At 38.3% G+C, this 27722-nt stretch overlaps 1 protein-coding gene across 1 annotated transcript; it reads right to left on the bottom strand.

Annotated features, from left to right (window-relative positions):
- Positions 1-95: 95 nt before the first annotated feature.
- On the bottom strand, positions 96-27722 carry CGRRF1 (cell growth regulator with ring finger domain 1). Its single transcript, NM_001266210.2, is given in 6 exon segments — positions 96-646; positions 876-983; positions 7960-8107; positions 8247-8424; positions 14882-15021; positions 27560-27722. Coding segments are annotated over 6 exon segments (999 nt in total). The 5' UTR covers positions 27664-27722; the 3' UTR covers positions 96-325.

Here is a 27722-nt window from a genome sequence, read left to right as displayed (position 1 = left end):
ACCTCCTCAAATTTTCAATGGATTGCCTTTCAGAATGATTTTTCTAATTAACGTGAGAGGAAATCTAGCTAATAAAAGGCCAAACTCATAGATTCTTTTCAAGAGTTGAATGAATTTTTATGTATCAACACAGATGAATTTCAGTATTCATTCACTAAGCAGAAAGGAATAACCAATTTTTGTCATCCATGTACCATACAAATATGAAGTTAAAATAGAATTTTCATTGATGGCCCATACTGTAGATTCCATGTTATAATGAATTCCAAGATCATCAATTTCTGCATCTTTAGTAGAAAGTGTACTTTTCAGTGTTACAATGTCTTCAAAGAACCTTCGGTTTGTCTTTATCTTGCTCTTTTTGACTGCAAAGTGCAAAAGATTCCTGAACAAACTGCCTGCACATTGGGCACTGCTGAAAATACTTCACGCAGCCATCACACAGGCAGGTGTGTCTGCATGGTAAGAGCACCCAGTTCACAGTCCCATTCTGGCAAACAACACAGTCCTTGCTGTTCTCCTCCGATGGCTCAACTTCACTTTCAGAGAGTCCCACCTTTTCCAACAAACTTCTGTCTGTGTTTTTTTCTTCTGAAGAGGAATTGTTGGAGGGAGTGAAATTATTATTTGCAGACATGAAAAGTTGCTGAAAATCAAAGACATAAGTTTAAAGATTATTATAAATAACAATTACTCTTTAAAACTGGGGTTCATAAGAAGATGCTCAAAATTTATGAGCTAGCAAATCCAATTGTAAAGAATAGTTATCTTCTATAATTATTAACTGAAAAATACAATCATCTTTTCATAAATGGCCATTCTTTGAAACTCTGTAAACAAAAGAGACAGAGATAAGACTACAGAGTACGACTTACCTTAAGATCATGAAATTGACCTTGAGCCAAGAGTAAATATTGATACAATATTCTGCAGGGTAGTTTATAAGTCCTATCAGGAATATGAATCACTGACACCATGGAAATCTAAAATAAAAATTGAACACTGGTCAGTACTTAAAATCTTTACATTATTTCACATATATGTGAAAAATAATTTTCAACTGCTTCTAGACACTTTGTCTTTTGCCAAAAAAAAATGCTTCTCAAAAATAAAAGGCTGATAAATTAGAAAACTTGCATCGATCTGATTAAATCATAATCACTACAGAGGAATCAGTTACTGACATATTTTTGGCAGTTATTTTAATTGTACTCAAATTTACAAATTTAATGTGATCACAATGGACAAAGGAATCTTTGAGAGGACTAAAAAAGGAAATGAAGGAGAGGAATTAAAGTCAGTATTAAACAGTCTTTTAAGAAGCTTGGACGTACGGGGACCAGAGAAAACACTTTTGTTTAGAGAGCTACATGCATTGACTCTAAAATTCTCATACAGAAAAATGAACACAAAAGAAGAGCTAGAAAAATACTGAAAAGAGAGAGAGCCATGAGGGCGACTAGCCCCGTCAGATAATAAAACAGACTACGAAGTCTTTAAAATTAAAACAGTATAGTACTGGCACATGAATAGACAGATGGATGAAACAGGATAAACAGTCCAGAAACAGACCTAGTTATGTATAAAAATATAATAAAGGTGTCATGTCAAATCACCAGAGTTTTTTTTAATAAACAGTATTGGGACAACCGGATAGCTATGGGAAAAATATATAATTAGATGCATTCCTCATACCATACGTAAGAATAAACTCCAGACACATAAGAGATCTAAATGTAAAAAATAAAACTGTACAAGTACTAGAAGAAAATGAATAAATTCCATTTTAGTCTCAGGGTAAGGAAAGACATTAACTATGACTCAAAACCCAGAGTAAATACACTTGACTATATAAGAATTAAAAATATACATGATAAAAAGCACCATAAACAAAGTCAAAACACATGATGAACTAGAATATTCACAAGGTGTGTCACAGATTAAAGGTTAATATTCCTAATTTATGAAGAACTTTTAAAAACTGAAGAAAAATGGCCAAAATCCTATAGAAAAATGGGCAAAAGACATGGACAATTCATAAAAAGATATAAACATGAACTATGACCATATTAAAAGATGTTTAATTAAAATTAATACTGCACCACTGTTTACTCATCAGAGTGACAAAAATTCAAAAGCTTGTCAATGAACTCTGTGTAAATACACTCTCATATATTGTTGGTGGAAATGTTTTTTTACAAAAAGGTACAATTCCAATGGCAACATCTAACAAAACAACATGCATTTACACTTCAACCATACAATTCCAACAATATTAAGATATGTATATACGGATTATTCAGCATAAGATTATTTGTTACTGCAGAATATTAGAAAGTACCTGAATGTCCAAGCACAGGAGACTGGCAGAATAACTATGGAATATGCACAGCACACACACAGTGAGGTGCTATGCAGCTATCAAAAAAAAAAGGTGAAGATAATCTCTGCAAACTGGTGTGCAGTGATTTCCAGATTTTCTGAAGTGAAAAAAAGCAAAGTACAAAACAGCATACATAGCATAGAGAATGTGCTATCTTTTGTGTAAGAAAGAAGAGAAAATAAAAAACGGCGGATAAATCGGAAAACAACAATTATCTCTAAGGACTGGGGTGTGTGGGAATGGAGAGGAAGGGATACAGAAGAAAACAACATGAATATATTTCTTTGTAAGGTTTTCTGACTTTTGAGAGAATCCAAGTAATCTATGGACACAGTTTGACTACAAACCCTCAGTTTTGGCAGGAAGCACAAGGAAATGGCAGTTTGAACACCAAAATAATTAAATTCAGTCATGAGTTATAAAACACTGGGGGAAAAATTCATGAGGCCATAGAGACAACAGATAAGCAAACAAACAAATGGGAGAGACAGGAAGTCTCTTGCTTGTTGTAGAATGCCAAGAACTGACTGGAGGGAGGGCTAGAGTTGGAAAATAATTATTTTGCAACCATCACAGTAAAGATGAAATCTGGCAAGAATCATCAATGGATGTTAAATCTAGGACAAACATTTTTCTTTTAATAAAAAGCAGGATATTTACATGATCTTACAGTGCCTCCTCACAGACCAAGGGGGAGAAAAAAACAGAAGAGTGGAAAAATCAGATAACACCTTGACTAAGAGATCAAAATTAACATGACCAATTAGAGAAAAGAACATTGCATGCTTCTAGAGGTGGCACTCTGAAAACAACACATTACCCGGGCAGCTCACTGGCTGCAGCTGCATAACTTTGATCTGATCGTAAGAAAAATCAGACAAACAAAATGAGAATCTTTTAATTTACAAAAAGGGTGTGTGTGTGTGTGTGACTATATCCTTAAAAAATGCTCATATCATAAAAGACAGAGTATGGAAATGTTCCAGGCTAAAGGAAGCTAAAGATCCATGACAAATACAAAGTCTGGCTCTAGACTAGAACCTGAACTGGAGAAGAAAATTGGTTGTGAATTGGATAAAATACTGTACAATGTTAAATTTATAAAGAAGATGACTATACTGTGGTTATATAAGAAAGCATCCTTATTTTTAGGAAATACGCACTGAAGTATTTAGGGGTAAAGAAGCATCATGTATGCAACTTATTCTCAAATCATTGATTTAAAATATATATACAATCATATATATGTGTATGTATAAACATATGAGCAGGCTGGGTGTGGTGGCTCACACCTGTCATCTCAGCCCTTTGGGAGATCACGGTGGGAGGACTGCTTGAGCTCAGGAGTTTGAGACCAGCCGGGGCAACACAGTAAGACCTTGTCTTTACAAAAAAAAAATTTTTTTTTAATTTAGCCTGGCACAGTGGTGCATTCCTGTAATCCCAGTTGCTTAGAAGGCTGAGGCAGGATGATCACTTGAGCTCAAGAGGTTGAGGCTGCAGTGAGCCATGACTGTGCCACTACATTCCAGCCTGGTGATAGAGCAAGACCCTCTCTCTCTCAATCAATCAACACATACATACATACATACATACATAAATGAGCGAACAATAATGCAAAGGACAGAAATGTTAACAATAGGAGATCCAGGTACCGGGTATATGGGTGTTCTTTTTATTTTTTTATTTTTGCAACTTTTTGAAATTATGTACAAATAAAAAGTTTTAAAACCCTACATTAGTTGCAAAAACACAATATTCTTTACAAGCTTATAAAGATTTATTAATTTAGTAATGGCATCAGAGGCTTTTAATACTAAATCAAAATGACAGGGTTAGTAGAAAATAGTAGTTACCACTTCATACTAACAATTTTGTTGGCTAGGAGCAGTGGCTCACACTTGTAATCCCAGCACTTTGGGAGGCCGAGTTGGGTGGATCACGAGGTCAGGGGTTCAAGACTAACCTGGCCAACATGGTGAAACCCCACCTCTACTAAATATACACAAATTAGCCGGGCATGGTGGTGTGTGCCTGTAATCCCAGCTACTTGGGAGGCTGAGGCAGGAGAATTGCTTGAACCCAGGAGGCAGAGGTTGCAGTGAGCTGAGATCGCGCCACTGAACACCAGCCTGGGCGAAAGAGCGAGATTCTGTCTCAAAACAAAAAAAAAACAAAAAAATAAAAACAAAAAAACAAACCAATTTTGTCATTTGATTTAATATTAAAAGCCTCTGAAGCTATTATCATACTAGTTATATTTGTAGCTGTGGGTAAATATTTGATATGAAAAAAGTGTTCGAATATACTATTAAGTGAAAGCAGGTCACAAAATAGTATAAAATGTATCATTTTAGCCTGTTTTCTTAAAATTACATATATAAAGATTTGGAAAGATACAAATATTCACAGTTATTATTTTTGGATGATAGAATACAGATTATTATACTTCTCTCCTTTTGGCTTATCTACACTTTCTAATTTTTTTTCCTGACACAAATGTATTATCTGAATAATACAGAATAAAAGCCAATGTAATTAAGTAAAAATGAAAAAATGTTAAAGTCAAAATTTTGTAGTAACAATTCCTGCTTTCCTTTTTTTAACCTAAAACAACAAACTGGTTCCTAATTGTACTACCTAAATATAATTCTTTGCTGTTAAAATAAAAATGATATTTTAGTAATAAGTTTTTAAAAAAATATATAGTCCCTGACCCACAGATAAAATACTCAAAAAACACATATGCAAAAGAAATAGGAAATGGTCCATTTGCTTTTAAAATTATAAACAGAGAACATTAATACAAAATACACTAATAAATGTATTTGAGTGCCAATATTACCCCCAATCTGAGAAATAAGAGACAAGAGAAGCAAGGATTAACAGAAAAAAAGGAGGGAGCCCACAGACGACAATAAAAGACATTCAAAAGGACCCAGACACAGAGACATACACAAAGTACAAGAGAAGGCGGCTGTTAACCCTTGGGAGACACTCAGGCTCCCCTATGGGAATAAGCCTCCCATAATTACAGCTGGGCCACACAGCCTTCATCCAGTGTGATCAGGGACCTGATAACAAACCCTTCTCTGGCCTACAAGGCCACTGAACTGAAAACACACACACACACAAATGGTTAAAATGGCAAACTTTATGTTACATATATTTTACCACACAGATACACAATCACTCCCTGTTTGGACAGGGGGAAAAAGTTAGAAAAAAAAAAGACCCTGAGCACCTAGAGTAGACAGCACTATCAGTGAAGGGAAAAGGAATGCAAGGGGGAAGCTGGGAGGGAAAATGACTGCGATATGATCCTTTTGTGTTGAACCAAAGGAAAAACGAGAACAGAACCCAAGAAACTTAGAAGAGAGGGCACACACAGTGGGGGCAGAAGGGCTTCCTTACCCAAGCACACAGGGTCAAGAACAAAGAAGCTGGAAATAGGAGACACCAACTTAACATGTTTTATTTATCTCTAACTGAAACGGAGAGAAAGGAGGGAGGAAGCCAGAAGGCCTGTCATGCACACTAAGGTGCATGCAAGGTACAGCTAAGGTGTTTTGCTGTCAAGCTCTGTGAGGTTCATTAACACTGCCTAGTATGACTTTTTTTTTTCTTTTACTTATCAAATATTTATTGAACCCCTATTGTGTCCTAGGCACTGTACTAGGTTCTGGAAATACACTACTGCTGGTATAACTTTTGTATTTTTATTGTATATATTTAAGGTGTACAACAGGATGTTATGATATATATATACCTAGTGAAATGGTTACTATAATAATGCAAATTAATATATGAATCATCTTACATAGTTACTTCCATTTCTTTGCATGTGGCAAGAGCACCAAAAATCCCAAAAGCAATACCATATTAACTATAGTCCTTATGCTGTACATTAGATCTCTAGACCAGTTCATTTTATACATCTGCAACTTTGTCTCTAGTGACCTACATATCCCCATTTCCTTCCCCTCTTCTCCCCATGACTTGGAAAAAAATGGAACTTCAGTTTGAAAATATTAAAAACCAAAAACCTAGATGCTTAACTGCAAACGAGTAAGGAGGGTCCAGATTTCCCAGAGTCTGCACCTTCCAAAGCTCAATGTACACTTGTAGCAGGAAGATATTCCTGCTAAAAAAAAAAAAAACACACTCAAAAAACAAAAACAAACAAACAAACAAAAAATGCTCAGAGCCAAGCCCTTGTTCCATATCTTACTGCCTGAATGACTGGGATTTTTCTTGACTCTGTTTCAGTCTGTAAAAGGAGAATATTTGCCTTGTCCTAAGAAACCACGTTGTTGGAAGAAAAAAATAAGTTAATGTTTGTGAAAGTACTTTGCATATTACAAAGTATCACAAAACAATGTTACCATATGTTTATTAATGAATAATCTATATTAAACACTTTTAAAAAGTAGTCAATTGTGTGTAAGGACATTTTTACCATGATACAATTTCATTAAAAGTTGATTTCATGCCGGCCAGGCGCGGTGGCTCAAGCCTGTAATCCCAGCACTTTGGGAGGCCGAGACGGGCGGATCACGAGGTCAGGAAATCGAGACCATCCTGGCTAACACGGTGAAACCCCGTCTCTACTAAAAAAAAAAACAAAAAACTAGCCCAGCGAGGTAGCGGGCGCCTGTAGTCCCAGCTACTCGGGAGGCTGAGGCAGGAGAATGGTGTAAACCCGGGAGGCGGAGCTTGCAGTGAGCTGAGATCCGGCCACAGCACTCCAGCCTGGGCTGGAGACAGATCGAGACTCCGTCTCAAAAAAAAAAAAAAAAAAGTTTATTTCATGTCTAAGTTTCTATTATACTCGGATGACTGTCAAAGTTTCAGTCCTCTTAGATCTCTAAGATACTTTTAATTTCCTAATAGGAATCAACTACCAGACTGAAAAAATACTTAGCACATAATGAGAAAAGAAGATTACTATAATTACTGAAAATACAGGCACCAGACATATAAGATATACGTGCAGCAGGGACTTTGATGGAAACAAGGTGACTGCAAGCAGGCAAAAAAAAAAAAAAAAGAGTGGATACTATCTTAAAATTGAGCACTTTAGATCATTATTATGCTTATTTATTCAGTGCTAAACATGTTCAGAATAAACATGTTTCTACACAGCAAATATGACAGAATACAGAATGATGAAATTAACTTAATTCAACCATTATATATCTTTTATTTTCCAAATAAAGTCATATTACTGTGATCCATAAGGCAAAAAATGAGTCATACTCTGAAGGTACTGTTACACATATAAAAACCAAATAGGTGTATACAACCAAATAGGTGTTAATGATGAAATTAACTTAATTCAACCATTATATATGTTTTATTTTCCAAATAAAGTCATATTACTGTGATCCATAAGGCAAAAATGAGTCATACTCTGAAGGTACTGTTACACATATAAAAACTAAATAGGTATATAGTTTGTAAGCCAAATGCACATCCTCAGAAATTAAAACAAAACTTTTTCTATTTATCAAATAATGAAGAACCACCATTCAAATCACTTAAAGGTAATGCTTCCAAATTTTTCAGTTACTTACAATATCATAAATTTCCCGGTCATCCTCATCAGCTAAGGTCAATAGCGCTACCAATGGATAGCGAGATCTGGGCACTGTGCCAAAGTCTTCAATTTTAGTATCTCTTGGTAACTGGCAATATAGTTCTTCTTTGCTATCCTTTTTAATACTTTTTGAAAATGTAAAGGCAAATTGCCACTATAACCATAAGAACAAAAATATACCAAAAATGATCAGTAAGTTAGCAACACTTTATCCATAAGAAGTCTAAGTTTCAGTGCTGATGGGTATATCAGATAAAAGGATACAAATACTGTTCCTGATAGAGATATTCACTATACAGAGCATCTTCTAATGCTTGGGGAGTGCTTATTCTGAAGCAGTAAACATGCTTCTGCAGAGCTTCATATAATTTTTGAACACTGCACCCCCAGTAGCATGTAAGGAGACTATCTTCAAGGCAATCTGTTGTCAAGGTTATGCCAGCTGTAAAATACAAAGGAGAAAGAATGAAAGTGATTTAATGTAACTTCTAATACAATCATACAGGGTGAGTAACAAAAGCTTCCTTTTCGATGCTGGCCAGGATGACGGCAGTTAAAAGAACCTGTTAAAGGGTATGCCTCCTATAAATGTCTGAGAGTCTTAGTAGCATTGATACATGACCATTTCTAATCATACTTAAGCAAAAATTTTAATTGGTAGGAACTTTGCATAGGTAATTGGAGCAGGTTGTAATTTCAAATTATAGTAGAGTACTATATTTTATTCATTTAATCCTCATTGATGAACATTTGGGTTTATTCCAGTATTTTGCTATGACAACTAATAGTGCTACAATGAATAGCCTTATACATACATCTTTTCACATTTTTGCTGGTAATACAATAATAAATAATCATTTTGTGTTTCTTGTTTTTTTCTTTTTCAACGTTTTAAAATATGCATTTTCTGTTTTTTCCTTTCCTGTCTACCTCCAGCTTTTTTAGTACTCTACAATAAAGTACTAAGGAGCTATTAAAAGTGAATAGGGAGGCAGAGGTTGCAGTGAGCCGAGATCGTGCCACTGCACTACAACCTGCGCAACAGGGCGAGACTCTGTGTCTTTAAAAAAAAAAAAAAAGAACTGAGGCATATCAGAATATCTGCACATACTATTATGAAATGATCTTCAGAATATATTAGTAAATGAAAAAAAAGCAAGGTAGAGAAAATTAAATATACATGCTACTGTTTATCTCACAAGAATGGATACCCATATATGTGTTTGTTTACATTAAAAAAGAACAGGCTGGGTGTGGTGTTTCATGCCAGTAATTCTAGCACTTTGGGAGGCCAAGATGGGTGGATCGCTTGAGCCAGGAGTTTGAGACCAGCCTGGGCCAACATGGCAAAACCATGTCTCTACAAAACACACAAAAATTAGCTGGGCATGGTGGCATGCACCTGTGGTCCTAGCTTCTTGGGAGGCTGAGGTAGGAGGATCACGGCTGCCGTAAGCCAGGATCACGCCACTACACTCCCACCTGGATGACAGAGTGAGACCCTGCTTCAAAAAAAAAAAAAAAAAAAAAAAAAAAGAACAATGGAAGGATAAGCCTTTTAAAACTCAACTTACAGCTTACAGAACATATAAAACTACCCTGTTTACTTGCTTTGTAAAAAGAAAAAAAAGCCAGAGTTACTTAAAAGACTTGTTTATAGACTTTGTATACTTAATTAAAGTGGGAAGAGTGTCAGAGACCTTTGACAATTGGAGATTAATCAGATTTTAAAATATCTCTGAAATTAATTTTAAAAAACTACAGAATCTTTAAAATTATACTCTCCATAATCTTTTACAAACTTGTCCATTACATAAACTGAGGGGAGAATGTAATGATTTCCACTATCAGAAGATAGTGTCAGTACCCCATCAAAACTATTCTCCCTTTACTTTTTCCACTTTTTTTTTTGCAAAGAGTTTCCATTTTTATGTATTTTTTTTTTTTTGCCTTCTAAAACTCAGTACACACACAACATCATTTGAGATCAATAGATGAATAGCCTTAACAAAATTGGGACACAGCTGTAAACCAGAAAATTCAGAATCAAAATAAGTGAAGCACATGGGTGTGGCATCTCTCAAACTGTCCTCACCCAGACTATCTATAACAAGCAAATAAAGTGGGGTTTAAGAGACAGCCTTGCAAAAAAGTGAAAAAATAAGGACCTTAGAAAATACGCCACTAAAAAGGGAGAAACGATGGGGCGGAAAAGCCACAAACCTTCTTGAGGAAGGATCCCTGTGAGAGAAGAAGTAATAAAAACAAGGAGACCATTCATGAGGATAATAAAGCCAGGGTATTGGGAGATGAAAGTATTAGGTTGGTGGCCGGGCGCGGTGGCTCAAGCCAGTAATCCCAACACTTTGGGAGGCCAAGACGGGCAGATCACGAGGTCAGGAGATCGAGACCATCCTGGCTAACACGGTGAAATCCCGTCTCTACTAAAAAATACAAAAAAAAAAAAAACTAGCCAGGCGAGGTGGCGGACGCCTGTAGTCCCAGCTACTCGGGAGGCTGAGGCAGGAGAATGGCGTGAACCCGGGAGGCGGAGCTTGCAGTGAGCCGAGATCGTGCCACTGCACTCCAGCCTGGGCAACAGCGCGAGACTCCGTCTCAAAAAAAAAAAAAAAGAAAGTGTTAGGTTGTAGGGAATGGAGGTTCACAAACGCCTCCAAACATGCCATGTACATTGTGTTTTTTTCCTAACCCTTTTGCTTTAATGTTAGCTCTTACCAGGGTGAATAAGCTAAAATATAAGGAAGCTATTTACAAAAAGACAGCAGAATTTCTGAATCAAATTAATTCAACTCAACTAATATATATTAAGTATTTAATTTACGATTTCATTAAAGACTCTATATGGCAGACATGGAAACACAAATCCAAATATATCATTACATAACAACAACAACAACAAAATCCCAACAACCCACCCCTAGGTAAACAGAACTAAATGACTAAGATTAAAATGGATTCTCTGGTTTTCTTTTTTTTTAAATTATAAATTTTAAAGTATGGCTAGGGCACAGTGGCTCACGCCTGTAATCGCAGCACTTTGGGAGGCCGAGGCGGGTGGATCATGAGGTCAAGAGATTGAGACCATCCTGGGTAACACAGTGAAATGCTGTCTCTACTAAAAATACAAAAAATTAGCTGGGCATGGTGGCATGCACCTGTAGTCCCAGCTACTCAGGAGGCTGAAGCAGGAGAACTGCTTGAACCTGGGAGGCAGTCGTTGCAGTGAGCCAAGATTGCACCACTGCACTCCAGCCTGGGCAACAGAGCGAGACTCCGTCTCAAAAACAAATAAATAAATACAAACAAAAATCTTAAATATAAATAAAAAGCACGTGTGTTTTTTTTTGTTTTTTGAGACAAGGTCTCACTCTGTTGCCCAGGCTGGAGTATAGTGGCGTTAGCTCACTGCAGCCTCAACCTCCCAGACTTAAGCAATCCCCCAGCCTAAGCCTCCTGAGTAGCTGGCACTAACAGGCATGTGCCACCATGCCCAGCTAACTTTTGTATTTTTAGTAGAGATGAGGTTTTGTCATGTTGGCCAGGCTGGTCTTGAACTCCTGGACTCGAGGATCCACCTGTCTCAGCCTCCTAGAGTACTAGGATTACAAGCATGAGCCACCACGTGCCGCCTCTGGTTTATTTTCAAGTTAAATCAGTTCTCTAGATTATTCAGTCTTCTCTGCTATATGTCAGGCAGTTTGGGTACAGTGGTGAAAAAAAGATTTTTAAACTATCTACACACCAAATGAAATAACTTTTTTAAATGTCACAAATATTGTTACAATATTATTTTAATGTTCTGTGTAGACATCTTTAATGATACCCACTTTTCCACAGTTTAAACAAATGAATTTTACTCTGCTAAGTATAATTCCTATCAAAATCCTTCTCTTTATTTCCCCATATGAGAAAGATAATAAATGATATGCATTGGTATTTTAAAAATTAAAATATTTCAGTATTCATGCTGTACGTCCGCATATTTAAAGAATTTTTCATGACTTCAGTAACACTACTGTTGGTTAGCACCTAGTGTGCAGGCATAGCTAAGAAGGCTACTTACTGGCTAACTTTTTATTTGCCTCAAACATTTGCAGGGCTGGCTCTATTTGTGACTATTTCTGCCTGAAAAGCAGATTGATGGATTTCCTCACACTTTCTGCCTCACAAGTGCCCTGTGTTTTGCTCATAATGTATCAGCTCTTCTTAGTTTTTCAGTGTAGTTTCAGACCTGTGGAACTGTACTGCAGGAAGGAAGGCCTTGCAGCCGGTAGGTGTTTCATTGTGGGTCCTGCTCAAGAGCCAGATGTGACACTGTAGCAGTTTCTAGCCTATGGCCACAGAGGTGGGAGGTTATCCAACCGCCACTATTCTGTACACTTTATTTTTTATTTTATTTTTTGAGACAGAGTCTCACTCTGTCACCCAGGCTGAAGTGAAGTGGTGTGATCACGGCTTACTGCAACCTCGACCTTGTGGATTCAAGCGATCCTCCCACCTCATCCTCTTGAGTAGCTGGTAGCTGGGTGTACACTTTAATCAGTAATCAGGCATGCACAACCAACTATCTTTTAAACAAATTAGTTTTCTCTGTGTCATATCTTAAAATTTGGTTTTCCCACGTGAAAAATGTCAGAATGAACTGTTATCTGTTACAGGGATGGAGTGGGGAGAGGAGTGGCCAAGATCCTAGTTTCCATCAATTCACAGGGTAATAGTATTTACAGCTAAAGAGGATGAATAAGAAATTCTGTAATTTTTGAGGCCAAGAACGGTGGGTCACGCCTGTAATCCCAGCACTTTGTAAGCCTGGGGCAGAAGGACTGCTTGAGGCCAGGAGTTTGAGACCAGCCTGGGTAACACAGCAAGACCCCATTCCCCCTCAAAAAAAAATTTTTTTTTTTAAATTTAGCCAGGTATGGTCATGCACACCTGTAGTCCCAGCTACTCGGGAGGCTGAGGCAGGAGGACCACTTGAGCCCAGGGTGTTGGGGCTGCAGTGAACTATGATCAGACTACTGCATTCCAGCCTGGGTGGAAGAGCAAGATCCTGTCTCAAAAAACAAACAAAAAAACCAACATATATTTTTCCTTACAAATCAAGATTTACTTAAGCCTGATGATCTATATTGACTAAGTAAACTGACTTCTGACCAGTTATTAGATTCTGAGAGTTAGAGGCAGGAAGGATGAATAGACAAGAATGGTCCATAGACGCAAGGGAGCAGGACATTGCAAAGGAAGGTCAACTCTGTAAAATACTAGAGAGAGAGCATTAACTCAGCCCTGAAAGACTCCCACTGGATTTTATGACTGCTGGGGGTCGAAAGTGCAGGGCAGAAGTCGTAGAAAGCCATTTCAGTAAAGGGATACAGGGAAAAGTCAGACTGCACTGCACTGCACTGAAGGGTAAGAAAGAAGCAGGCTAAGAGAAGGCAAATGCAAACAGCTTCTAAGAAGCTGGCTGTGAGGGGAAGAAGAGAAATACGGCAGTAGCTAGAATAGGACGAAAAGCAGAGAAAGATCTGGTTTATTTGTTTTCAAGAAACCTGAAATGTAAGCAAGTATAGAAGGGACAGGGTCTCGGTCCAGAAAAAAAGCTACAGAACTGTATCTAGAACTGCCTACTCTTTATTTCTATTGAACTGTCACAAAAGAATTTCAAAGTCCAAAAGTTCAAAACTGAATTCATTGCCTTTCTTCTGAAACTAGCTATTCTTTCTGTACTCTTCATTTTGTAAAAGGATCTGGCTATGGAGCACCCACAGGAAGAACCTGAGTCTTCTTAGACTCCTCTCTTACCTGTCCCATCCTATGCTTTAGCCATAACTACTGACTGTTTCTTTAATGTATCACTCCACTTCTCACCCAAGAGGTAAACACTTATCTTTCAAGATTCTACTCAAAAAAAAAAAAAAAAAAAAAGGAGGAATGAAGAAAAAAAAATAAGACAGACCCAGCATATTCTTTTTTATGAAGGCTTTCCTGAATATGCCTCTTCACCTTAACAAATTTAACCATCTCTTTCTTTACAATTCTAATGGTTCCTATATGGTCCTGCAGACAACTTATTTTTCTAAGCAAGTACAAAAGCAAACAACTGCCATCTATTACCTACCATCTACAAAATAACATGTTGTATCAAAATAATTTATACCAAAATACCATAGTTTCAGATTAAATGACAATCATTCTGGCCACGCGCGGTGGCTTACACCTGTAAACCCAGCACTTTGGGAGGCTGAGGTGGGTGGATCATCTGAGGTCAGCAGTTTGAAACCAGCCTGGTCAACATGGTAAAACCCAGTCTCTACTAAAAAAACAAAAATTAGCCAGGCATGGTGGCACACACCTGTAATCTCAGCGACTTGGGAGGCTGAGGCAGGAGAAACGCTTGAACCTGGGAGGCGGAAGCTATAGTGAGTCGAGATTGTGCCATTGCACTCCAGCCTGGATGACAGAGTAAGACTGTCTCAAAAAAAAAAAAAAAAAAAAGGCAATTGTTCTTCAAAAGGTTAGCAACCTTACATTAGCTGTATTTAGACATAACACATCATTTCTCACTTTACTACACACCAATAAAAACGGCATAGTGTCCTAACAGACTTCACTATTAACACCTGTAATACTTCATTCTGCTCCTTTGTATACACCTCTACCTCTGTTTACTAGGTGATAAATTCTTCAGGAGTAAAGTTTGTAACTTCCTAATCTTATCTTTATATCTGTCATATACAGTACAGCACCTGAAACAAAACAGTTGCCCAACAAATGTTTGTTAAAAGTCTAATGAAGGGAAAGAAATAGAGAAAGAAAATAAAAGGGCTAAAAAAAGAGGGCAAACAATGAGAGAAAATCTTTGGAAAATGGCCACCAACTTGTAATTGAAGCTGAAGATGGATTAGTGATCTCTAAGCCAAAAGGATTCTTGACTTGTCTCATTTGCTTTTTGAAAACTCTTGTGCTGAACTGGGTCTCTTCTGAATTTCTCAGAATTACTGGAACATCCCAACCAAACCTAAAAAAAGGTAAAAAATAAAATTATTTTAACAAATGTTGAAACTTTGTTATGTGTAAAATCTGTTGTTCTTCATTGGCTATTCCTTTTAGCATTAAGTGTCAGAAAAAGAGGTTAAATTTCTCAATTTATGTTATTTTAGAGATCCCACAGAACTGCAAAACAGTTGGCCCTCTGTATCAACCAACTGCACATCAAAAATATTTGGGGACGGGGGAAAGAATAAAAAATAACAATAAAAAATAATACAAATTCAAAAGCAATACAGTATAACCACTATTTACACAGTATTACATTTTATTAGGTATAACTAATCTAGAGATAATTTAAAGTATACAGAAGGATGTGTGTAGGTTATATGTAAATACTATGTAATGTTATATAAGGGACTTAGGCATCCTAGAATATGGGGGTGGGGACCCTAGAATCAATCCCCCTTGGATATCAAGGACGGACTATGTATTGTTCAGCTGGCTGAATCAACATATTCTTGAAAACAAAGAGTTCTATTGTTAATACAGTTGATAACAACAAAGGAGAATGGAGATTATAGATAAATTATACTTAATATAACAGCAAACACATGAACTTACTGATTTTTTTTAAATGTGAAAAAGAAATATATACTCAAGAGGCAGACTATTGGCCGGGTGTGGTGGCTCATGCCTGTAATCCCAGCACTTTGGGAGGTCAAGGCAGGAGGATCACTTGAGGTCAGGAGTTCGAGACCAGCCTGGCCAAAACATGGTGAAACTCCATCATTAATAAAAATACAAAAATTAGCTGGGCATGGTGGCGTGGACCTGTAGACCCAGCTACTTGGGAAGCTGAGGCAGGAGACTCGCTTGCACCCGGGAGGCAGAGGTTGCAGTGAGCCAAGATCGTGCTACTGGACTGCAGCCTGGGCAACAGAGCAAGATTCCGTCTGTTAAAAAATAAAAATAAAAAAAACGCAGACTAATATGACTTATGGGACAACAGAACTTTTTTTTTTTTTTTTGAGATGGAGTTTGACTCTTACTGCCTAGGCTGGAGTGCAATGGCGCGATGTTGGCTCACTACAACCTCTGTCTCCCGGATTCAAATGATTCTCCTGCCTCAGCCTCTCAAGTAACTGGGATTACAGGCACCCATCATCAAGCCTGGCTAATTTTTGTATTTTTAGTAGAGACGGGGTTTCGCCATATTGACCAGGCTGGTCTTGAACTTCTGACCTCAGGTGATCTGCCCGCCTCAGCCTCCCAAAGTGCTGGGATTACAGGTATGAGCCACCACGCCCAGCCAGGATAATGGAACTTTCAAAACACCAACTATAGCTCTTCATTTATGTATCTTCTACTTTTAAATTTCATGTAAAAATGTAAACTCTGACAATGCACATGGAACAGAATTCAAAGGAAAATGAAAGGGGCTGAATTCGATTCCTAAAAAAATTAAAAAACAGCTAGTTTACTCAATTTACATAAAATAATCTAAAATTAATATACACCAGTTAAACTAAGAAACTTTAGTTTAAGACAGCACAGTTAGGGGCCTATTTGATGCACTCCCTTCTCTCCAAACACATATCAGTGATAGATAAAAAATAAAGAAAAACTAGAGAGACCCCACAGATACCTAAGTCTCATACGCTTTAAGAAAAAAAAGACCCCGCTGAAATGAGTAAACAAACTGTGGTATATTTAAACAAAAGAATAGAAGTATTCAGCACTGAAAAGGAACCACTTATTGCTACAACCAAATGGATAAATTTCAGAAACTCGTGCTATGCATAAAGAAGCCTTACACAAAAGAATAAATGCTGTATGCTTCTCTAATATAAAATTCTAGATCAGGCACAACAAATTTATGGTAGAAGTAAAAATAAGAACAATGGCTGCTTCTGGAACTACAGGAGTAGGACTGACTGGGAAAGAGTGTAAGAAAATTGATGGTAATGTTCACTATCTTGACAGAGGCTTAAGTTGTATAGATGATGTGTTTGGTAACACTTGGTAAATGGTACACTTAAGATTGGCCAGGTGCGGTGGCTCACGCCTGTAATCCCAGCACTTTGGGAGGCCGAGGCGGACAGATCACAAGGTCAGGAGATCGAGACCGTCCTGGCTAACATGCTGAAACCCCACCTCTAAAATACACATACATACAAAAATTAGCCGGATGTGGTGGCGGGTGCCTGCAGTCCCAGCTACTTGGGAGGCTGAGGCAGGAGAATGGCGCGAACCTGGGAGGCAGAGCTTGCAGTGAGCCGAGATCACACTATTGCACTCCAGCCTGAGCGACAGAGTGAGACTCCATCTCAAAAAATAAATAAATAAATAATAAGATTTGTATATCTTATATGTAAATGTTACTTCAAGAAACTATAAACAAAAACAAACACTGAACTCTAGTCAGTAATATGTAATGTTTTAGAACTTACAGGTGAAGAGTACAGCTTACTTTGAAGGGCATCATGAAAGAAGATAGACCAATATGTGGATACACAAGTGGATTAATGTGGACAGACATGTAATGGAGAAATTACAATAAAATGCTGATGGTAGAATCTAAGTGATGGGCACATGTGTGTTCACCGTATAATTCTAGTATTCTGTATGTTTGAAAATTTTTATAATAAAATGCTGGGAACAAATACCTTTATGGATCCAAAAAAAGCAAAGAAACAAAGTAATGAGTAAGGCTATGCCATGGTTTCATGGTTCTCAGTCTGGCAGCACACAGTGGCAACAAAGCCTTCATGTATTAAGGAGACCAGCATAGGCTGTCTACTCCAGACAAGGGCCAGAGCCAGGTTTATAACTTGGAACCAGGAGCTGGATTAGGTCGATACCAATATAGGCAGAACTGTCGTTATAAGACTTGGTCCTAGGCTGGGTGCACTGGCTCCTGCCTATAATCCCAGAATTTTCGGAGGCTGAGGAGGGAGGAATGCTTGAGCCCAGGAGTTTGACACCAGCCTGGACAACAACAGTGAGATCCCATCTCTACAAAAAAAAAAAAGAAAAAGAAAATTAACCAGGCATGGTGGTATACACCTGTGGTCCCAGCTACGTAAGAGGCTGAGGTGGAAGGATTGCTTGAGCCTGGGAGGTCAAGACTGCAGTAAGCAGAGATTGTGCCACTGCACTCCAGCCTGGGCCACACAGAGAGATTCTGTCTCAAAGAAAGAAAAAAGGCCAGGCACAATAGCTCACGCCTGTAATCCCAACACTTTGGGAGGCCGAGATGGGCCGATCACCTGAGGTCGGGAGTTCAAGACCAGCTTGAACAACATGGAGAAACCCCATCTCTACTAAAAATACAAAAAAAGTAGCCGGGCATGGTGGTGCATGCCTGTAATCCCAGCTACTTGGGAGGCTGAGGCAGGAGAATCGCTTGAACCCAGGAGGCAAGGTTGCAGTGAGCCAAGATCACGCCATTGTACTCCAGCCTGGGCAACAAGAGTGAAACTCTGTTTCAAAAACAAAACAAAACAAGACAAAAAACAAAAACCTAGTCCTGGTCTGGAGGTCTAGGAATCTGGGTATAAATAACTATAAAATGTTTGTGCAATCTATCCATCTGACAAAGGTCTAATATCCAGAGTCTATAAGGAACTTAAACAAATTTACAAGAAAAAAAAAAAAAACATTAAAAAGTGGGCAAAGGACATGAACAGACACTTCTCAAAAGAAGACATTCATGCAGTCAACAAACATATGAAAAACAGCTCAACATCACTCTGATCATTAGAGAAATGCAAATCAAAACCACAATGAGATACCATTTCATGCCAGTCAGAATGACAATTATTTTTCAAAAATCCAGAAACAACAGATCCTGGCAAAGTTGTGGAGAAAAATAAACACTTTTTTTTTTTTTGTTTTTTGAGATTGAGTTTTACTCTTGTTGCCCAGGATGGAGTGCAATGGCACGATCTCAGCTCACCACAACCTCCACCTCTCAGGTTCAAGTGATTCCCCTGCCTCAGCCTCCCAAGTAGCTGGGATTCCAGGCATGCACCACCACGCCTGGCTAATTTTTTTTTTGTATTTTTAGTAGAGACTGGGTTTCTCCATGTTGGTCAGGCTGGTCTCAAACTGCCGACCTCAGGTGATCTGCCTGCCTTGGCCTCCCAAAGTGCTGGGATTACAGGCGTGAGCCACTGCACCTGGCCTAAAAGAAACACTTTTGCACTGTTGGTGGGAATATAAATTAGTTCAACTATTGTGGAAGACAGTATGGCGATTCCTCAAAGATCTAGAGGCAGAAATACCATTTGACCCAGCAATCCCATTACTGAGTATATACCCAAAGGAATATAAATCATTCTATTATAAAGATACATGCATGCATATATTTATTGCAGCACTATTCACAATAGCAAAGACAAGGAATCAATCCAAATGCCCATCAGTGGTAGACTGGATAAAGAAAATATGGTACATAAACACCACGGAATACTATGCAGCCATAAAAAGGAACAAGGTCATGTCCTTTGCAGGAGAATGGATGAAGCTGGAAGTCGTTATCCTCAGCAAACTAACGCAAGAACAGAAAACCAAACATTGCATGTTCTCACTTATAAGTGGGAGCTGAACAGTGAGAACACGTGGACACATGGAGGGGAAACAACACAGACTGGGGCCCATCAGGGTGGGAGTTGGGGGAGGGAGAGCATCAAGAATAGCTAATGGATGCTGGGCTTAATATCAAGGTGACTGTTTGATCTGTGCAGCAAACCACCATGGCACACATTTACCTATGTAACAAACCTGCACACCCTGCACATGTACCCCAGAACTTAAAAGTTGAAGGAAAAAATAAAATAAAATAAAATGCTCAACTAAAAAAAATAATAATAATTGTAAAGTGGATAAACAGTGAGGGTGATAACAAAGGGAGAAAAATAACAAAACAAAACAAATCTTCCACTAAAATTTAGGCTGAAAACTAAAGTTTCAAAACACACAAGTCTAACACTGAGAGACAACCAATAAAATTAACAAATGGAATAAAAATTCACTTTCGATGACTCTGATTTTATAAAAGAGTTGGGTAAGACTGCTCTGTCCTGCCTAACAAAGCTGAAAAGCAAGCCTCTAACAGACTAAACTATTTCTGAGTAACTTAACAGTGACCCAGAATAAAGCTCAAGAATATTTAGAGGAATACAAAAATATCCAGTACCTAGTAAGGTAAAATTCAAAATGTATAGCATCTGATAAAAAAAAATTACCAGGCATGCAAAGAAGCAGGAAAATATTACCCACAATGAGGAGTAAAACTCTATAGAAATAGATCCAGAAATCATACAGATACTTGAATTAGTAGACAAGGATATAAAAATAGCTCCTAGAACTATATTCCATATGTTTCAGAAGAAAAGTAATGACTGCACATACGATATAGAGGCATGGAAGATATTTAAAAGGCCTAAATCAATATTTAGAGATGAAAAAGACAATGTTTTAGATTAAAAATATAGTGGATGAGATTAACAGCAGATTAGATAATGCACACTAAAATATTAGTAATCTTGAAGACAACATAATAAAAAGTACTGAAATTGAAACACAGAAAGGAAAAAGACTGAACAACAACAACAAAAAGCATCAGTAAGCCAACTTTTAGACAGCCATGTAACTGAAGTCTTAACATATCACTGAAGTTTGCAGAGGACAGATAAAGTATTTGAACACATTATGGCCAAAACCTTCCCCAACATGTTGAAAACTATGAAAACCTACAGACCCAAGAATCTCAATGAGCTCCAAGCACAAGAAACAAAGAAAATTACCTAAGGCACATAATAATCAAATTGCTTAAAACCAGTAATAAAGAGAAAATCCTAAGAAAAAGAAAGAAGATACACTACAGTAGCCAAAGAAAAGGAAAAAAGATATACTACACATAGAGGAACAAAGATAAGAATGACAGCTTTTTAATATTAATAAGAAGTAATGGAAGGCAGAATATCTTTAAAGAACTAAAAGGAAAAAAATCTTGTCAATCTAGAATTCTATACCTATATTTTTCCAAAGCAAAATAAAGACTTTGTCAAACATAACAAAAGCTAAAAGAATTCATCACCAACAGACTTGGACAACAAGAAAAATTAAAGTATGCCTTGGGAAGAAAAATGATACCAAATAAAAATCTGGATTGACACAAAGAAATAAATAGCAGTGAAATGGTAACTACGTGAGGAATTATAACACTTTTCTTATATCTCTTTAAAATATGACCTGAAGGCAGATGGTGATAAGTTAGAGACACATAATAAACTTTAAAGCAACCACTAAAAAAAGTTATTGCTAATAAACCAACAAAGGAGATAAAAATGGAATCACATAAATTATTTAACTCATGCAAATGAGGGCTGAACAAAGGGGAAAAAGAAACAAAAAACAGACTAGCAAAATAAAAGGGGGGAAAAGAAACAAAGAACAGACAAAACAAAACACGAATAGCAAGATGGTGGAATCAAATCTAACAATATCAATAATCACATTAAATGTAAATGTTTTAAACTCCCTAGTTAAAAGACAAAGATTATCAGATTGGATAAAAACATAAGACCTAGCTATATGGTGCATACAAGAAACCCACTTTAAATAAAAAGACAAAAAGTGTTTACAAGTAAAAGGATGAAAAAAAGATGTATCTGCTAACACTAATCAAAAGAAAGCTGAAGTGGCTACATTAATACAAAACTAGATCTCAGCAAAGACTATTACCAGGATTAAAGAGGTCCATTTCAGAGTGATATAAGGGTCAATTCATCATGCACACAAAATAATCCTAAATGTTTATGAACCTATTAACAGAACTTCAAAATATGAAGCAAAAACTGATATAACTGCCAAGAGAAATAGATAAATCCACAATTATAGTCAGAAATTCTAATACTCCCCAACACTTCAATAATTGATAGCTCCAATATATAGAAAATCATTAAGGACATCAAAAACTTGAATAACACTATCAACCAATTTGACTTGACACTTATAAAACATCTCACCCAGCCGGGCGCGTTGACTCACACCTGTAATCCCAGCACTTCAGGAGGCCATGGGCGGATCATGAGGTCAAGTGATCGAGACCATCCTGGCCAACATGATGAAACCTTATCTCTACTAAAAATTTTTAAAAAAAAGTAGTTGGGCGTGGTGGTGCGCACCTGTAGTCCCAGCTACTCTGGAGGCTGAGGCAGAAGAATTGCTGGAATCCAGGAGGCGGAGGTTGCAGTGAGCCGAGATCATGCCACTGCACTCTAGCCTGGTGACAGAGCGAGACTCCATCTCAAAAAAAAAAAAAAAAAAATCTCACCTAACAATAGCAGAACACATATTATTTTTAAGTGCACTAGGACATTTACAAAAGAGAGAATATATTTGGATTATAAAACAACCCTCAATAAATCTACAAGATGTCAAATCATAAAAAGTATGCTAACCACAATGGAATCAAATTATAAATCAATAAGAGATATTTTCAAAATTTCCAAATATTTGGAAACTAAATAACAAACTTCTAAATAACTTAGAGGTCAAGAAAAAAATCAAAAGGGAAATTATTTTAAATCATGGCCCGAATAAAAATGAAGACGTGTCAAAATGTGGGGAATGCTGATAAAGCAGTACTCACAGGGAAATTGGAAGGCACTAAACATTTCTGTTCCATCTCCTAGAAGAGATGGCCAAATACGGCATGTTCTCACTTTTAAGTGGGAGCTAAATGATGAGAACTCATGAGCCCAAAGAAGGGAACAACAGATACTGGGATCTACTTGAGGGTGGAAGTTGGGAGGACGAAGAGGAGCAGAAAAGATAACTATTGGGTACTGGGATTAATACCTGGGTGATGAAATAATCTGTACAACAAACCCATGACACGAGTTTACCTATATAACAACCCTTCACATGTACCTCTGAACCTAAATGTTTAAAAACAACAACAACAGAAATCTCAACATTACAAAATACAGATCACCAATGAGTCCAAGTTTCAATCAACCAAACAAGCATGAGTTAACGCTTTAGATGCAGAATTTCTTGAGAATATACCCAGATCAATAAATATGATCTGATCTAGAGTTACATTCTATTCTCTGGCTTACAATCCATCCTCACATATATTCCGCAGGATACCACAGATATAAGTTAGCAAAATTTTGCAATTCTTTTCAAGGACAGACTATTTCCAGTCAGATCAGATTTTGTCCCTATACTAGGCAGCATGCAGAGATCTGGGCCTCATGACAAGAAAATAGAGGCAGGTCTTAAGTGTGGATAGCCCTTTGCAAAGCAACTGCCCTAGGTGAGGTTACTACAGGATCTTCAAGCAAGAGAAGGCTAATTTTCTCACACATGGAAAGTAAGCAGCTTCTGTCAACAATGGAGGCTCAGAGTGACTGGAGTTTTTTTCAAGATTCTCAGCTCTGTCCACATCTACCTAGATGTCCCCATTCCAAGTCTCAGGGTTCTACTTCTTTCCAATCAATATTCTAAATGAGACACTGACAAAGATCAGGTAATTTTATTACTAGTGCAGTTAAAACTGTGTTCAGGCACCTGTCACCATGCCTAGCTAATTTTTGTATTTTTTGTAGAGACCGAGTTTTGCCATATTTCCCAGGCTGGTCTCGAACTTCTGGGCTCAAGCAGTCCTCCCGCCTCAGCCTCCCAAAGTGCTGGGATTATAGGCAGTGAGCCAAGATCATGCCACTGCACTCCAGCTCAGATGACAGAGCAAGACTGTCTCAAAAATAAAATAAAATAAAACTGTGTTCAATTTTTAGCAAGTCTTTCTGTGGCTACACAAAATAAAGTGCTTTAGAACCACAGAAACTTTATGATTCTCTAAGATTTGACTGATCTAATGTTTTGAAGATCTGAGTTTGACATTTTCTTTCTGTTAGTGCTCCAGTGAACACAGAGGCACCCATCTCACTTCTTCCTCAGTCCCTGTAGTCATCATTACTGCCATAACAGTCAAGCACTTTAGCCACTTGGTCCTCCAGCACACAGCTTCAGAAATAATTTTGTCACAGTCAACCAAATGTATTAATTTGATTGTGATGCCACTACATGTTGTGGGTTACTTAGATTATTTCCCATTGGCAAAGAGCTAAAGAAATTACCAAACCAACCCCCAAATTCTATCTTTGAAAGCTTTCTCACCAGGATCCCATTCTTAGTGATAATTTCTTTATCAGTCAGGGTCCAGGCAAGAATCTGAAAATGCATCCATTATTTTAACAGGGAGATTTGATTTGATTTTTAAAGTTGCCAGCATCAACATCAAGAGAAATTTTCGTATGAAAAATGTTAACCATATGTTGAAGAACTGAAAAGGCAAAAACAGGACGCTGAGTTACTACTTATGTAATAAGAAGTAGTAACAGCAGGAAGCAGCTATCACTCCTAGGACAAGGGAACAGAGAAAAGAGAATAAAGAGAATTTACTATAGTTTAGAAATGTGGAGGAGAGACTCTGTGGAGCTCAGGACTCGGATCTGAGGAAAGGATACTGGTATCTTTAAGGGAGTGCATAAGGCTGATTCTAGCAGAGTAGGAAAGCATAAACTGGAACAAGTGGGACCAAGTATTAATGCCAGAGTGAGGCACTATTGTGGCAAGTGACAGACAAGAAAAGGAATCAACAGGAAGCAGCAAGTCCCTTCATCCTCTTCCAGCCTTCCAGCCCCCTTCCCTTGTTGGCAAAGCCCCATAGGCAGTCAGCTTGCAAAGAAGAAATGTAGTTTAGAGTTCTGCCCTAGATTCACAAAGCAGAGGGTGGTATGAAGTTGAGGTCAACAGCTTAATAAACTGTAGTCAAGAGCATGCCAGGAGTAGCTACTGGAGTCATGGTCCCTGATTATTTGAAACTGTAAAAGGATGTAAATGGACTTTTGGGTTTCTTTGTGCTCAGTGCCTGGCAGAAGCTATCAGAGATCACAGAAACCACTACACGGTGAAAGAAAAATACTGTATTTCTAGTTGCATGCTTCTTTGCTATTGCTATTGGGATTTCAATAATCATATGCTCCTGTTCTTTCTCCACTCCCACACAGTGCAGGTGGACATGGCAAACAGTGGAAGGAAGCAAACAGTGAAAAACTCAAGAGCAGTACTAAGGAAAAAAAGATGACAGAAAACACATGAACAGTAGGAATGGTATTACGGGAGGTTAAAACAAAATAAAACAATGACAAGGGTGAAAAACATGCATATTAACTAGTTTACCCTTCTGATGGGGTACTATTAGAAAGACGTTTTTAAGAGATTTAGATGGTGTCCAAGTTTTCATCATTTCTAGTCAATAAATATGTGGCCTTGGCTTAAGTTCACAAAAAAAAAAAAACCACAGTAAAAAGTTTATCTACATGGGCAAAGCTAACTCAGATGGAGAAAAGGGTTATGTTAGGCACAAGATGACTGGTTAGGCCTAAATGAAGATGGAAGTGACTGGTATTTACATGGTCTTGTGGCCTTAGCAGTGCTTAGCTCAGACTTCCAAACTATCTATGATTACATGGGCTTCCACTCTTGTAAAAGTCTTATCTACATGGGGTGATTTGGCAATTATTAAATGTTCAAACCAAGTCTTAAAGCTGGCTGAGCCAGGATTTAAACCTATGTCTGTCTGACTCCAAAATCTGTCTGTTAACCACTACAAACATGAGGCTCCTGACTATCCTCTTCCCAATACTAAAGACTGATAGCTAAGATATCTAACTAGTTGGCCTATTTAAAATAAAAATTAAAGCACATAAGGCAATTATCAACTAGTTACTATTTTCCTTAGTGGAGGAAAATTATGCTTCATTAAGAGAGTAACATTAACATTATAGTCATTTAAAAATCTTGTGTTAAGACTGCTTTTTCCACATGGGCAACACCTTCCTAATTCCAATTACAAACTTTTGTGTAATGAACATTAGCAATGAAATCTGATGGATCAAGATAACCAACTGTGTTAAGACTGGTCTTTGTTTTCCAATCTTACCGCCACATGTAAGGAACTGGTATTTCCCATCCTCACCCACATACAAGGCAAGGAATTCTATGCTGTATTGCTGGTAGGGTGAGGAGCAGTGTGGACCTGTTAAAACTTTGATCACTTCCTAAAGATGGCATATATTTTCAGAAACTGACACGGGCCCGTGTTCTTTAAGGCAATCACGTATATGTGATCAAAGGCTATTTTAAAACTCGTTTTACATAGCCTTCTTTATTCACTAACATGTTCTCTGCCCCTCTGTTGATGCTGTCTTCTCTGAAATGCCTTTTATTCCCTACTATACACATTTGACTCCATTTATTTTTCAAGATGATCATTCTCTAAAATCCAGCTCATGTCTCTCTTCAACGGAGTCCTCTCTGACCTCAGACCATGGCTGTTATCCACTTAGAACTGCTGTTTGATCTTTTTGTAACTAATTTTTTTTTTTTTTTTTTTTTTTTTGAGATGGAGTATCGCTCTGTAGCCCAAGCTGGAGTGCAGTGGCGTGATCTCGGCTCACTGCAAGCTCCGCCTTCCGGGTTTACGCCATTCTCCTGCCTCAGCCTCCCGAGTAGCTGGGAGTACAGGCGCCCGCCACCTTGCCCGGCTCATTTTTTTATTTTTAGTAGAGACGGGGTTTCACCGTGTTAGCCAGGATGGTCTCGATCTCCTGACCTCGTGATCCGCCCGTCTCGGCCTCCCAAAGTGCTGGGATTACTAACTATTATCTTCTCAAAGGGACTTTGGAGGCTGCGGCCTAGGAAAACTGTTGTGGGCTAGTTACACGGTTTCGACTCGCTGTTATTTACAAGGCTTGTCTAAACATGATACAATAGCATCTCCTCAAGACAGAAATTGAACCTCTAGGCTAGAAGAATCGCTCAGCGGTTATCTAACAGACATTCTCCTTGTCTCCAATAGGCAACTGTCCACCTTCGGTGTAACTTATTTCTAAGGTCTCTTCCAGCTCTAAAATTATGATTTTACAATTCTATCGACAAAATATTACTTCAAAAGGTGTGGAATGTATATAGAAACCATTAAATTCTCAAACGGTAACAGTTCAGTTACAAGTTACTCTGAAGGATCTGAGACTAAGGGCTCCATTCAGGTCAGAATCACAACTATTAACCTCGCTTACTATCCAGTCTGTGCACTGTAGCACAGGTGACTGACTCATCCTGGACACACAGTAGGCCCGAATCCAGGACAGAAGCCTACTAGAGAAGCACTTTCTCTCAACACCAGGCCCAAGCCCTTCCTGGCTGCTTTATCGCCTAGAAACAAAGCTGAGTAAAACACCCCAATGCGGTACCACCCCAAGATGCCCCAGCGACGCGGACCACACGGTGATGCAGGGCAGTGACGCAGGTGCAGAGTCCACTTTGTTTTCCTTCCAGAGAAAGTCGGAGTCCTAGGCACCCGGGGACACCGAATCCCCGACGTCCTCCGGCCCGTGGCCTCCGGCTCCTGTGCCCCCTGCAGGTCGTCGCGACCCCACTCCCGGGGTGTTCGCCCCTTCGTCTCTCACCCCTGGGACACTTACCATCCCAATACCAGACCGGTGGTCACGACGAAGCAGGTAAAGACCACCGCGATGTAGAAAAGCGGCGAGTATTCATAAAGCGTTACCAGAAACACCGCAGCCATCAGGGTCTCGCTCTGGACAGAGCCAGGCTCAAGCCGCGTAGCCCAGCCCAGCCCGGCCC

The sequence above is a fragment of the Macaca mulatta genome, chromosome 7 (assembly GCF_049350105.2).
Source record: "Macaca mulatta isolate MMU2019108-1 chromosome 7, T2T-MMU8v2.0, whole genome shotgun sequence".
In the NCBI taxonomy this organism is placed as follows: Eukaryota; Metazoa; Chordata; class Mammalia; order Primates; family Cercopithecidae; genus Macaca; species Macaca mulatta.
Note: the sequence above shows the minus strand (reverse complement) of the source record. Positions and strands in the feature narration are given on the sequence as shown.